The 11,291-nt window shown below is 35.9% G+C and overlaps 1 protein-coding gene across 1 annotated transcript in view; it reads left to right on the plus strand.

Annotated features, from left to right (window-relative positions):
- Positions 1 to 674: 674 nt before the first annotated feature.
- Positions 675 to 11,291, plus strand: part of LOC107586352 (cytosolic 10-formyltetrahydrofolate dehydrogenase-like) — a 20,063-nt gene continuing 9,446 nt past the window's right edge. Inside the window, exons 1-13 of the mRNA XM_016273676.1 lie at positions 675 to 771; positions 4,461 to 4,587; positions 5,793 to 6,027; positions 6,502 to 6,667; positions 6,807 to 6,908; positions 7,015 to 7,104; positions 7,228 to 7,368; positions 8,512 to 8,637; positions 8,811 to 8,902; positions 9,011 to 9,158; positions 9,661 to 9,780; positions 9,876 to 10,003; positions 10,344 to 10,494. Of these exons, the coding sequence (XP_016129162.1) occupies positions 4,461 to 4,587; positions 5,793 to 6,027; positions 6,502 to 6,667; positions 6,807 to 6,908; positions 7,015 to 7,104; positions 7,228 to 7,368; positions 8,512 to 8,637; positions 8,811 to 8,902; positions 9,011 to 9,158; positions 9,661 to 9,780; positions 9,876 to 10,003; positions 10,344 to 10,494 (1,626 nt within the window). The 5' untranslated portion in view covers positions 675 to 771. The remainder of the gene's footprint in view (positions 772 to 4,460; positions 4,588 to 5,792; positions 6,028 to 6,501; positions 6,668 to 6,806; positions 6,909 to 7,014; positions 7,105 to 7,227; positions 7,369 to 8,511; positions 8,638 to 8,810; positions 8,903 to 9,010; positions 9,159 to 9,660; positions 9,781 to 9,875; positions 10,004 to 10,343; positions 10,495 to 11,291) is intronic.

The following is an 11,291-nucleotide window of genomic DNA, read 5'->3' on the forward strand; positions in this document are numbered from 1 at the left end:
TCTTTGATTTGATCAATTATAAATGCAGTGAAAACACTAAATGTAAGAGGAACTCGTTTTGTTAAACTTATATCTGGGACAACAAAAATGTCCTATTCCCAGAGGTATATTAGGGCTGCCCTCTTTCTTTTCCTAGTTAATCAGATTTTAAATTTCAATTAGAATAATGTGATTAAAAGTATTAGAATTCAAGATAAAGAATTAAAAAAAATTCCCAATTCGCAGACGATGCCCCCAATTTTCTTATATTGGCAATTTTTTATTCCAAAATGTTTGGCCTTTTTTCATGTTTGTCACGTTTGGGCTTTTGGTTTTGTCTATTTATATTATTTTTTATGATATATGTTGTTCTTGTTGTTCTGTAGGCCGACATGTTAACACAATTCAAGTCAATAGGCACGAATACATTTAAAAAATAAAAAAGGTCAATAAACTTTAAACAATACAAGTTGAATTTTATTTTGGACCTTAAATTCGTAGTGTTATATTGATTATAATCGTCTAGCTTACTCTTGTAAAAACTCAGTGGTAGCAACAACGCGTCACATTATACAGCCCTACACATTTGTCACGTTTTTACACTATGATTCCAGCATATGCTTCTAAAACTGTGGAAACGGAAACTTTCGGTTCCACCCCCTTGCGTTTGTAATAACGCTATTGGTAGTCTGATCGCTGGTCTGCAATACAGTTGTGCTGAAATAAATAGCAACAGTGTCTGCTGAATCCTTCTTTCCTGCAGAGGAACAGCTCCAATCTGGACGTGCAAAGGTATGATAAGTGTAATATCAACATAGGCTACATGTAGATTGCTTAAGTGTAATATCAACATAGGCTACATGTAGATTGCTTAAGTGTAATATCAACATAGGCTACATGTAGATTGCTTAAAAATGCAAGCAAATAGTCACATAGCCTGTGTGCGCAACGACTGATTCCTTTTGACAAAGGGCACATGCTTGTTTCGTGTCGTACATTCGTAAATTAGTCTTGTGTTAGCGAAAACGTTTTATTGTTTTAAATAAACAAACGTGCATAAAAGAATGTCGCCTAGTTCATGTAAAGTTAATGTCAGATTTGACTAATGTGTTGGCTTCTTTGCATTATAGTAGCCTAAACTCTGACATGCTCGATGAAATCATTCCATGTTATTTGCCGTAAATGTCAGGTTAAATATTTAGATTGCTGTGGGCGTATCATTGATCGAACTTTGTGTGACCCTGCAGTGCACTCGATTGTGCAACTATCCTTCAATGATGAGCATTTTCTTTGGTGGGTTTCACTACTTTTTGATATTCATTTATTTTTGCAGACTCATTTAAAAAAAAACTTTTCTGTTGCCCGGCTTGGAATGTGATATCTGGTTCGTGAACGAATCGAATCGTTCTTTTGAACCGGTTCTTTTCAGTTAGAGTCGTTTATGGCAGTTCGTGTCTGTTCCGAACACTGTTAACAGCTCAATCAGAAAACTTGTCAGACGTGTCCGACATTCCGCCTCAAAGTCAGCCGAAGTGCGAGAGTCCTAGAGCCATGTCTACTTCTGCCAACACTTTCCAAACATGCGGTGATACACTTCAAAAGTGTATGGGGCCCCTGCACAAATGGGACCCCTGTTTGTAACCGTAGCTTGTATTAGTTATTTTACAGTGCCTTAGCACTACTGTAGCCTGCTCTATCATACTAAAAGTGATCTTATTAAATATATTTTATTTGTGTATTTGGTGTAATGAATTGTGTTTATGCTGTTTAAGGTCCAAAAAACACATTATTTCCCACATACTGTACGCTATTGCTTCTCCTCTATGCTAGGGATGGGTGTATCGATCCGAAGTATCGATATATCGATACTGACGCGAGTATCGAAAGTATCGATACTCAAACAAAAAATATCGATACTAAGGTGTGATTTATTTACCAGTGATTTTGTTTATTTAACAAAAAAATAATAATGCGTACAATATGCATTGAATTGGACGAATAACCTTTGTTAGCGAGTAATTGTGTAGGATAGAACTATTTTCCTGCTCATCTGAACACACGCAAATGTTGCAAGACAGAACTAATCGATCACATAGAGCGTTCACTCACTTCTGATAGTACATTCAAACAGGGCTGATTTTCCCAAAAGTATCATAAGAAAGCATTAAAGCTTTTGGGAACGGCAGCCCTGAACAATGCTTATCAGAGGACAGAAGGACAGAGTTATTTCACAATAAACAAACTGAAATTGTAGCCTACATTGTGATTGGCCGAATACCTCAAGCGTGTGACGGAAATGTTACTCCCCTTACCATACTGTGATGCCCTGTCAGGCCAGAGTGACGATTCAAAAACATTAAAACCCATTATAAACAAGGCATTTGTTGCATCCAGTGGGGACATAATTATGGATTATAATGACTTATACTGTCTTTTTACGCGTTGCGTTGCATCGTGCCGCCATTGACTTCCATAGTATTTTTTTTTCCTACTGTGGAAGTCAATGGCAACCACCAACTGTGGTTTTATCAGTTTATGGTCTTCTTTCTTTTTCTTTTTTTGTCTTTGGGAAAATAAATGGGGAATGAATTGGGGATTATTATATGTAAGTGGATGCCTGTACAGTAGAGCTGCACTTATTTCATTGCACTTGTTGAACAAGATTAACTTGCATGTCTATCTGAATGAACAACATCTAAAGTTTATTAACAAATGACATAAGTGTCTGCTAAATAACGTGGGCCAGTCGTGGCCTAATGGTTAGGTTTGGTTTGAGTCTCGGTACCGGCAATGATTGTAGTTGGGGGGGAGTGAATGTACAGTGCTCTCTTCCACCTTCAATACTACAATTAACTGAGGTGAGAGCCTCAAGTAAGGCACCGAACTCCCAGACACCGCAGCAAAAAATGTCTGCCCACTCTCTGGGTGTGTGTGTGTGTTCACAGTGTGTGTGTGTTTGTTCACTAATCACTGCTCACTACATACCACATGTCATGTCCTTTCCTTTCCTGAATAAATGTAAATTGTTTTGGTGACATTTCAACTTTACTGACTGCAGTTGTGTAGCTTTGAGGTAATTCTTAAATTAAAGCATCACATTGCATTGCAAATGGATAAAAAGTTTTCTTTAATGTGTACCAACATCTGTGAAGTTTAGAACAGTGCCTGAAAAATTGTTTCAGGGCAGGGTAAATGTAGTTTTAACATAGTTCCAATTCCCCTTTTTCCCTCCATATAGGCATATCATATTTGGAATGGGCAGAGCAGAAGGGAACATTTTTGTGACTAATCAATAAAATAACTACATAAGCAATGGCTACAATTATAGTTCATTTATCTTTCTTCGAGCTTGACACATCTGTTTCACTTTGATTTGTATGGACTCCTAATGTATGACATGTTGCATGGGCTCCTAAATTGCACATAGCGAATTAAGCAAAATTATGCCAAACACTTATGATACATGCACACATAGAGACATTTACACTCATAGAAGCTTGTTGTCAGCACTGCCCTGCAACATTATCAATAAAATAGTTCAGCCACCTAAAGGGTACATGACATTTCTCTGTAGTAAGGTGGTAACATGACTGCTTTTGAAGAAGCTAAATAAATGTACAGCTTTTCTTTTACAGAAACACTGTTATGTCTCCTCAGTATTACTCCTTACACTTGTGGGTCAGATTTTATTAAAAAAAAAATTAGGATATAATATTTGGGAGTTACAGACTTTCCTGTAATACCTATATTAAACATTTTAGAGCTAATTTAATTTTGTGAAGGCTAGTAACTCCCTAAACATCTATGCTGTAAAAATGGCATTTTTGATAAAAACAGATGTACATAATCGATCAATATAAGATCATTGAGTTGTAAGAACATCCAAAAAGGGTAGTTGACAATTCTGGCTTGAAATGCTCACATTGGCCTAATTTTGCAATCCCATCTTTATTATTGAGCCCTGTTAAGGTTAAGTGTCCTGCTCAAGGGCACAATCATGATAGAGGTTGCTAAGTGAATTCCCTATTCACACTTTGCACATGCTTACCAGTACAAACACTGATTCACTAAGCAACAGTTTTGGAGGGTTCTTCTCCAGTGGTAGGCCAGACTACCTGAATTTCCATTGAACATGGTCTTGCATAACAAGCATAGGCTTGTGAATTAATTCCAAAGCAACTTGACAAGCAATTTATCATAAAACCCAACAATATCTGCAGTACAAAATTCCAAAATTTACTTTTTAAGACAGAGAGGTAAACAAGCTAGAGAAGTGAAATGCAGAAAGAGAGTAAAGAGAGTTTTTTATTTTAATTGTTATAGGAAGTGCATATATTTACAGTGCTTGTAAAAGATGTCATCAAACTATTTTATACTTAATTTTAGAACTAATATGCTAGCATATATAGTAATAGTAGTAGTTGTGTGTGTGTGTAGTCAATAATAGGTTTTTTAACCTGTATATGTTCCTTTCATTTCAGATGAAGATTGCTGTGATTGGCCAGAGTCTCTTTGGACAGGAAGTGTACAAAGAGCTGAAGAAGGATGGCCACATGATTGTTGGTGTATTCACCATCCCTGACAAAGATGGAAAAATGGACCCACTTGGTAAGTCTCTTGTTTCTGTTAGGATCATTGATGTTACTCCTAAAGAGATAATTCTCTCAAAATTGACCCATGCTATCCCAGGTTTATATGACTTTCTTTCTTCTGTGAAACACAAACAGATTTTTCTAAATATAAGCCAACTCTTTGGGTCCATTTAGTGTGTGGAGTCCTTACAAGTCAGATGCAATGGTATTCCATATGACCCCAATTAAGTCTTCTGAAGTGAAAAAAAATTGTTGTGTAAAAAAAGTGCTCCTATTTAAATATTATTTATAAACGATCATTGGGAACGTCGTCAAGTTTGAGGGACTGATACACATTATATAGTCTCAGAGATGGATTACTTTTCAAAAAATCTTCATTTGTGTTCTTCTGAAGAAAGGAGGTCATATATCTGGGAAAACGAAAGAGCCAGTAAATGATAACAGAATTTAGATTTTTGCACAAATGTTTGGAGTGAACATTTTGTCCAATTGTTACATGTGATTTGTTCAGACCAGTGCCAAAATATGGCAGGCGGGCTGAATGAAATGCAAATTCACTCTCTGACAGTAACAGTAACTCTTATGTAACAGCTCTGCTCTTGCACCAAACATTCATCTTGGTCTGAATCTGTCCTTTTTTCAAAAATACATAAAAAATGGAATTCAACATAAATGGAGTTCTTCTACGGTGAATGTTTTATATACTGTATAAAAATATCATGGTGATACAACTGTTCTGTTAATTGCTGAACTGTTCATAATTTAAAAAAAAACATTCATTAAATTCCTTAAAATGTGAATATTTATATACAATGTAAATCATTTAAAATATACATGTACTATCCATTAAATATAAGTAATGTGATGCAACATTTATAAACATGCAGAAGAAAACTCAAGACTATGTGTTAAGGTCTACAAGTCTCTTGAAATATAAAATATGACAAGACAAGATTAGTTCAGGTTGTTAAATGGCAAGACAAATTAATTCAGGTCGTTAATTGTCTTGTTGTGGGATTCCCCAAAATGTAATGAATTATGAATTAGCTGCAATATAGAACTTTGGCCAACCTCTGTCTTTGACATATAAAATTGCCTGTTATTTGCAGAAAGCTTTTTCATGGCAGGTGTGCTTCGCCACTGCTCTTTTTTTTTATATGAATCTGAAAAATAAAACACGAATGTTACACAAATTGAAATAAATCTTTAAACTTTCCACAGCAACTGAGGCAGTGAAGGATGGCGTGCCAGTGTTCAAGTTTCCCCGCTGGAGGCTGAAGGGAAAGGCCATCACAGAAGTGGTGGATCAGTATAAGGCAGTTGGTGCTGAACTGAATGTTCTTCCTTTCTGCTCTCAATTCATCCCTATGGAAGTGATAGATCACCCAACACACGGGTCCATCATTTATCATCCCTCCTTGCTGCCCAGACACAGAGGTGCCTCTGCCATTAACTGGTATGTCTGTGTGTATGTGTGCTTTTTGTGTTTTATTGCTAAGTATGTGTATGTGTGTTCTTTTTGTGTTTTATTAGCACATGTGTATATGTGTGGTAATTAGAAACATTATTCAACTGCTTTGACCCCAGTATTTGGTGTCAATGTAGGATGTATTGATTTGAGCCGTAAACCAAAAGTAGGTCTGGGGAGGCAACAATTAATCAATAATCTCAGTAAAGAAAATAATCAACAACAATTTTCTATGGCCAAAACGCATCTATGAAAAACAGTGGAGGATGCAGAGTGAACTGCTGTGGAAAAAATATGTTTAAAAATGATCATTTTAAATTTTGGGGCTTGGCACAATATTTTATTCACTGACAGAAACAGCATGAGGATGAGCAAATGATAACACAATTCTTGAATGTGTAAATTATGTCAAATTGCGTTGTTTTAACATAATTTATGTTTTGCTATTTTGTGTCCTCTAAGGACTCTGATTCATGGTGATAAGAAGGGTGGGTTTACTATATTCTGGGCAGATGATGGACTGGACACAGGACCAATTCTTTTACAAAGAGAATGTGATGTGGAGCCAAACGACAATGTAAACAGCATCTACAAACGCTTCCTGTTCCCAGAGGGAGTCAAAGGCATGGTGTGGATCAATGCAGAAACTTCTACAGCTACATCATATTGCAAACTATAGCATACTATGCATGAAATTTAAAACAGAATTCCATTCACCGTTTTAATGAGAGCACCCTTGGATTCTTGTGTGTGTGTTTTTGTTTTAGGTGGAGGCAGTCAGGTTGATTGCAGCAGGTACAGCTCTGAGAATAAAGCAACCAGAGGAAGGAGCCACATATGAGTGTATTCAGAAGAAAGAAAATTCAAAGGTGGAGTTCTCTAGCAAAGCACAACAGCCGATATATAGCTGTATAGCTTCAACCTCATTGTTGTACACAACATTTAAACAATAACTATCTATGGTTGGTTGAATAGATTGACTGGAACCAGCCAGCAGAAGCCATTCATAACTGGATCAGAGGAAATGACAGAGTACCTGGAGCCTGGGCAGAGATTGATGGCAAAGTGAGTGTTTTAATTAACACACACAACAGTACAGGAAACATGCAGAGACTCTTAGTCAAATGCATTAAATTATGTGCAAAAACTTCTCTTGTTGCAACAGTATTGTTTTAATTCTTTTGGTAGAATGTTTCATTTTATGGATCAACACTGTTGGAAAATGATCATTCTTCAAGTAATGGTCAACCTCTGGAAATCCCTGGAACAAGTCGACCAGGTCTGGTTACCAAAAATGGCCTTGTTCTTTTTGGGAATGATGGCAAGACGGTAAGGACATGCAGAGATATTTTGAATTTATGCTATTATAGTACCACCTATTTTAGGCAGGATTAATTTGTGCTAGCCTGAGTAGTTGAGGGGATTTGTGACTTTGCCACCCAAATTTAAAGGGTTAGTTCACCCAAAAATAAAAATTCTGTCATAATTTACTCACACTCATGTTGTCTTAAATCTGTATGTGTTTATTTCTTCTACTGATAACAAAAGAAGAATGTTGTTAACTGAAAAACTTGATTTGTATGGTCAAAAAAAGAGGAGAAAAAACTATAGAACAAAGAAAGTGATACCCTTTTGGAATGACACGAGGGTGAGTAAATGACAACACAATTTTCATTTTTGGGTGAATGGTCCTTTTAAGTGCAAGCTGCAATCATCACGGTCCAAGCACACGTGAAGAGACCATGGCCAAAATAGACAAATTCGAAAGAATAGATCCTGTTGATGCTGCGGATGCAATTGCTTTGGAGTCAAATGTCAACTTCTTCAGTCACAGATAGCACAATTAGGTTTTTCTTAAGTTATAGCCCCTAGCAACAGAAGCATTTTCAGTGGAAACATGCTAAACAGAAGTCTTACTGTTTCAGTGTGTCAGAATGAGCCACAGCTGAAAAATCAATTAGATCACATCTTAGAAATGATGCACTGAATCTAAATGTTTTTGTCATGAGGGTCTCTAGACGACCAGTACCAAGTTTTGTGTGAACTGGACAAACAGCCTGTGTATTACTTAGAAAAAGTGTAAAATGTATAGAAATTTAAGCTCTACATTTCCTTTTGTCTCAACTCAAGGATTCAGCAGAATTCTAGCCCATATGGTAATGGACAATAACATAATTGTACTTGGGCCCTACTAAGATTAAAGTCTTTAAAAGAATAGGTCATTATTCACCCCTCGCTCACCCATGTTGTTCCAAACATTTGACATTCTTTGTTTAGACACTTCAACATTTTCAAAATATATTTTGTCACAGAATAAAAAAAAAAAGAATGACATGAGGATGAATTTAACTTGAATTTTCGTTTTTGAGTTTTGATTTACACATTTACCCAATAAAATGTGCAATGCAAGTCTGTAGATGAGTGTGTGTCTGTGTATTTAAGTACATAAAGTTTGTTTGTACTTGTGTATAGTTACTTGTGAAGAATATGCAGTTTGAGGATGGGAAGATGATTGCTGCATCCCAGTATTTTAAAGCTGCTGTCAGTTCCACTGTGGAGCTCTCTGAGGATGAAAAACAATTTGCTGAGCAGATGAGGGTGAAAATATATCACTCATTTCATTACTAGTCACCATGATATTCTTTGTGTTATTGATATTCTTTGTCTGTATGCTACAAACCTGTTAGTATTAAATGCTACTTTTCTACATTCTGAAAGATAATGTGTGTTGAAGGCAGAAGGTTAGAGTATTTATTGCTTTTTTTGTCCAGGTGGTGTGGAAGAGTATTTTGACTAATGTAGAGAAGGTTGAAGACAGTACTGACTTCTTTAAATCTGGTGCTGCGTCGATGGATGTAGTCAGGTAATATGTGAATGTATAATTCTCATCATGCTGTACATACATGTACATACTTTATTTTGCTTTTTTGTTCCTATTTTGCTAAGATTTTGTCTTATTTTTGTACTATAGACTGGTGGAAGAGGTAAAGTTAAGGGCGGCACAGTTGCAGTTGCAGAATGAGGATGTTTACATGGCAACAAGCTTTGAAGAGTTCATTCAAATGTGTGTGAGGAAGCTGAGAGGAGAGGACGAGGAAGAAGAGTTCACCGTAGACTATGTTAGTATTTCATCTGTTAAATGGGTAGTAGCTTATAATTTTATATATATATATATATATATACAGTACATATATAATTTATATACAAAAATGCAATGCTGAAACAGACACTATTTCAGCCTTTTTCAGAATATTACAAATGATATCAGGAACTCTAGAAGTCCAAATATACACTCATTTTAAGTTTGATGCCTGCAGTACATTCCAAAAAAGTTGGGAACGAAGAATGATGTACTTGTGATAGTAATTGTTGTATGTTTAAGTGGAAATTTTAACATTATTTCTATAAAGATTCAGATTTTCAGGTTTTTAATTTGAGATACTGTAGATCTAGACTTCAAACACAGTGGTAAACATCGCAGGTATCAAACTTAGAATTCCTGACTGTTTATGTAAAAACAAAGTTGATTAGGTAAATTGGCTTTTATACAGTTTTTTTTGTGTGTGTGTATGTATTTGTAATTTTGTATTTTATGATTATGTATCTGCATTTATGTTGTAGGTAGAAAAGAAACTGAACAACATGACAATCCGAATCCCACACCAGCTTTTCATAAATGGAGAGTTTGTAGATGCTGAAGAGGGAAAGACCTATAAGACCATTAACCCCACTGATGGACAGGTACACAGGGGACACAGTTTCCTTTTTCACTCTGTCTTTCGGCATTATTTATTTTCTTCTATTTCACATTCACATTTCAACTTTTGTTTGTGTAGGCAATCTGTGATGTGTCCTTAGCTCAGATCTCGGATGTGGAAAAAGCAGTAGCTGCAGCTAAAGAAGCATTTGAGGAGGGAGAGTGGGGCAAGATGAACCCCAGAGACCGAGGCAAACTACTCTACAAGTACATGCATTTTATATTTAAACACTGCAGTTACACAGGTTTCTTTCTTTCTTATGTTACTGCGTTGAACTGGTAATTGTTTGAATAACGTACTTACCAAATTTGGCTCTGATTATCTTTGCTCAGACCATACTGGCAAAAAAGTTATGAAAATATGAGCTTTTTAATTGACCAAACTGTTCTCTCATTAAGTATGAATAAATTCGACAAGGATGACTACGGAAAGGAAATATACAACTATATGTGATGGACGATGATTATTTGTAACACAGTCTCTGCAGTGATAAACATATGAGTAAAGTTTCATAATTGTAATTATGTGTATATGTCTATTCTCCAGACTGGCTGATCTGATGGAGCAGCATCAGGAAGAGTTGGCCACTATTGAGACCATAGACTCAGGAGCAGTCTATACTCTTGCCCTCAAAACACATATCGGCATGTCTATTCAAACATTCAGATATTTCGCTGGCTGGTGTGACAAGATTCAGGTTGGTTTGTTTTTTTATCAGAATATTTATTTATCAGCCATCATTTGTGATGTATGACACAGTGTCATATTTAGGATATTCTGTTATTAAAGTAAACATTGTGTTTTGTTCAAGCTTTATTCACCTTATTTAAACATTTTTGAAATAATGTTTTTGGAATAAAACAAGGATCAAATTGAATTTTGTGATAATTAATATGCACTGAATGCTGTTGATTGAGCTTAACTTGAACTTAGACTTGTGCCTGTATTCGGTAATGCGATATATCACGGTAATGAATATGCACGATATTGGTATCATGGGCACTTCTAAATACCGTGAATAATTATATATTACAAATTATTCCGAATTTTGAATGCATTTTAAGAATACTTTTCCCATCAACTGGTCAAAATGCACAACACCGCTGCATGCTGCATGCTGCGTGCGCACTCTGATGTAAACAAGCGGGGACGAGAAGCACATGGCGGAACATGAGAGACGCTCTGGATGAAAGCGCACTTTCACTCTCTGACAGCAGATGGCGCTAAACTGCAGAAATAATAATAATAATAATTCATTTAAATGCAGCCGTTACCCCGGAAACCCTGTAAACAAAGTAGCTGCTCTACTTTCTGTTTCTGAATCATGTTTAAATGATTTAAACAGCCATTCAGACTTGTGTATTTGCTATGATGTTCATCACAGCGCCAAATACTTAAATATTTAGACTTATTAGGCTATTTATTTTCAAACTTTTTTTACATTTTAATCTGGACTACAACATGCCCTAGATATTGTTTGAAAGTGTTTTGATT

This window comes from Sinocyclocheilus grahami, unplaced genomic scaffold (assembly GCF_001515645.1).
Source record: "Sinocyclocheilus grahami isolate Dianchi unplaced genomic scaffold, SAMN03320097.WGS_v1.1 scaffold80.1, whole genome shotgun sequence".
NCBI classification, from domain to species: domain Eukaryota; kingdom Metazoa; phylum Chordata; class Actinopteri; order Cypriniformes; family Cyprinidae; genus Sinocyclocheilus; species Sinocyclocheilus grahami.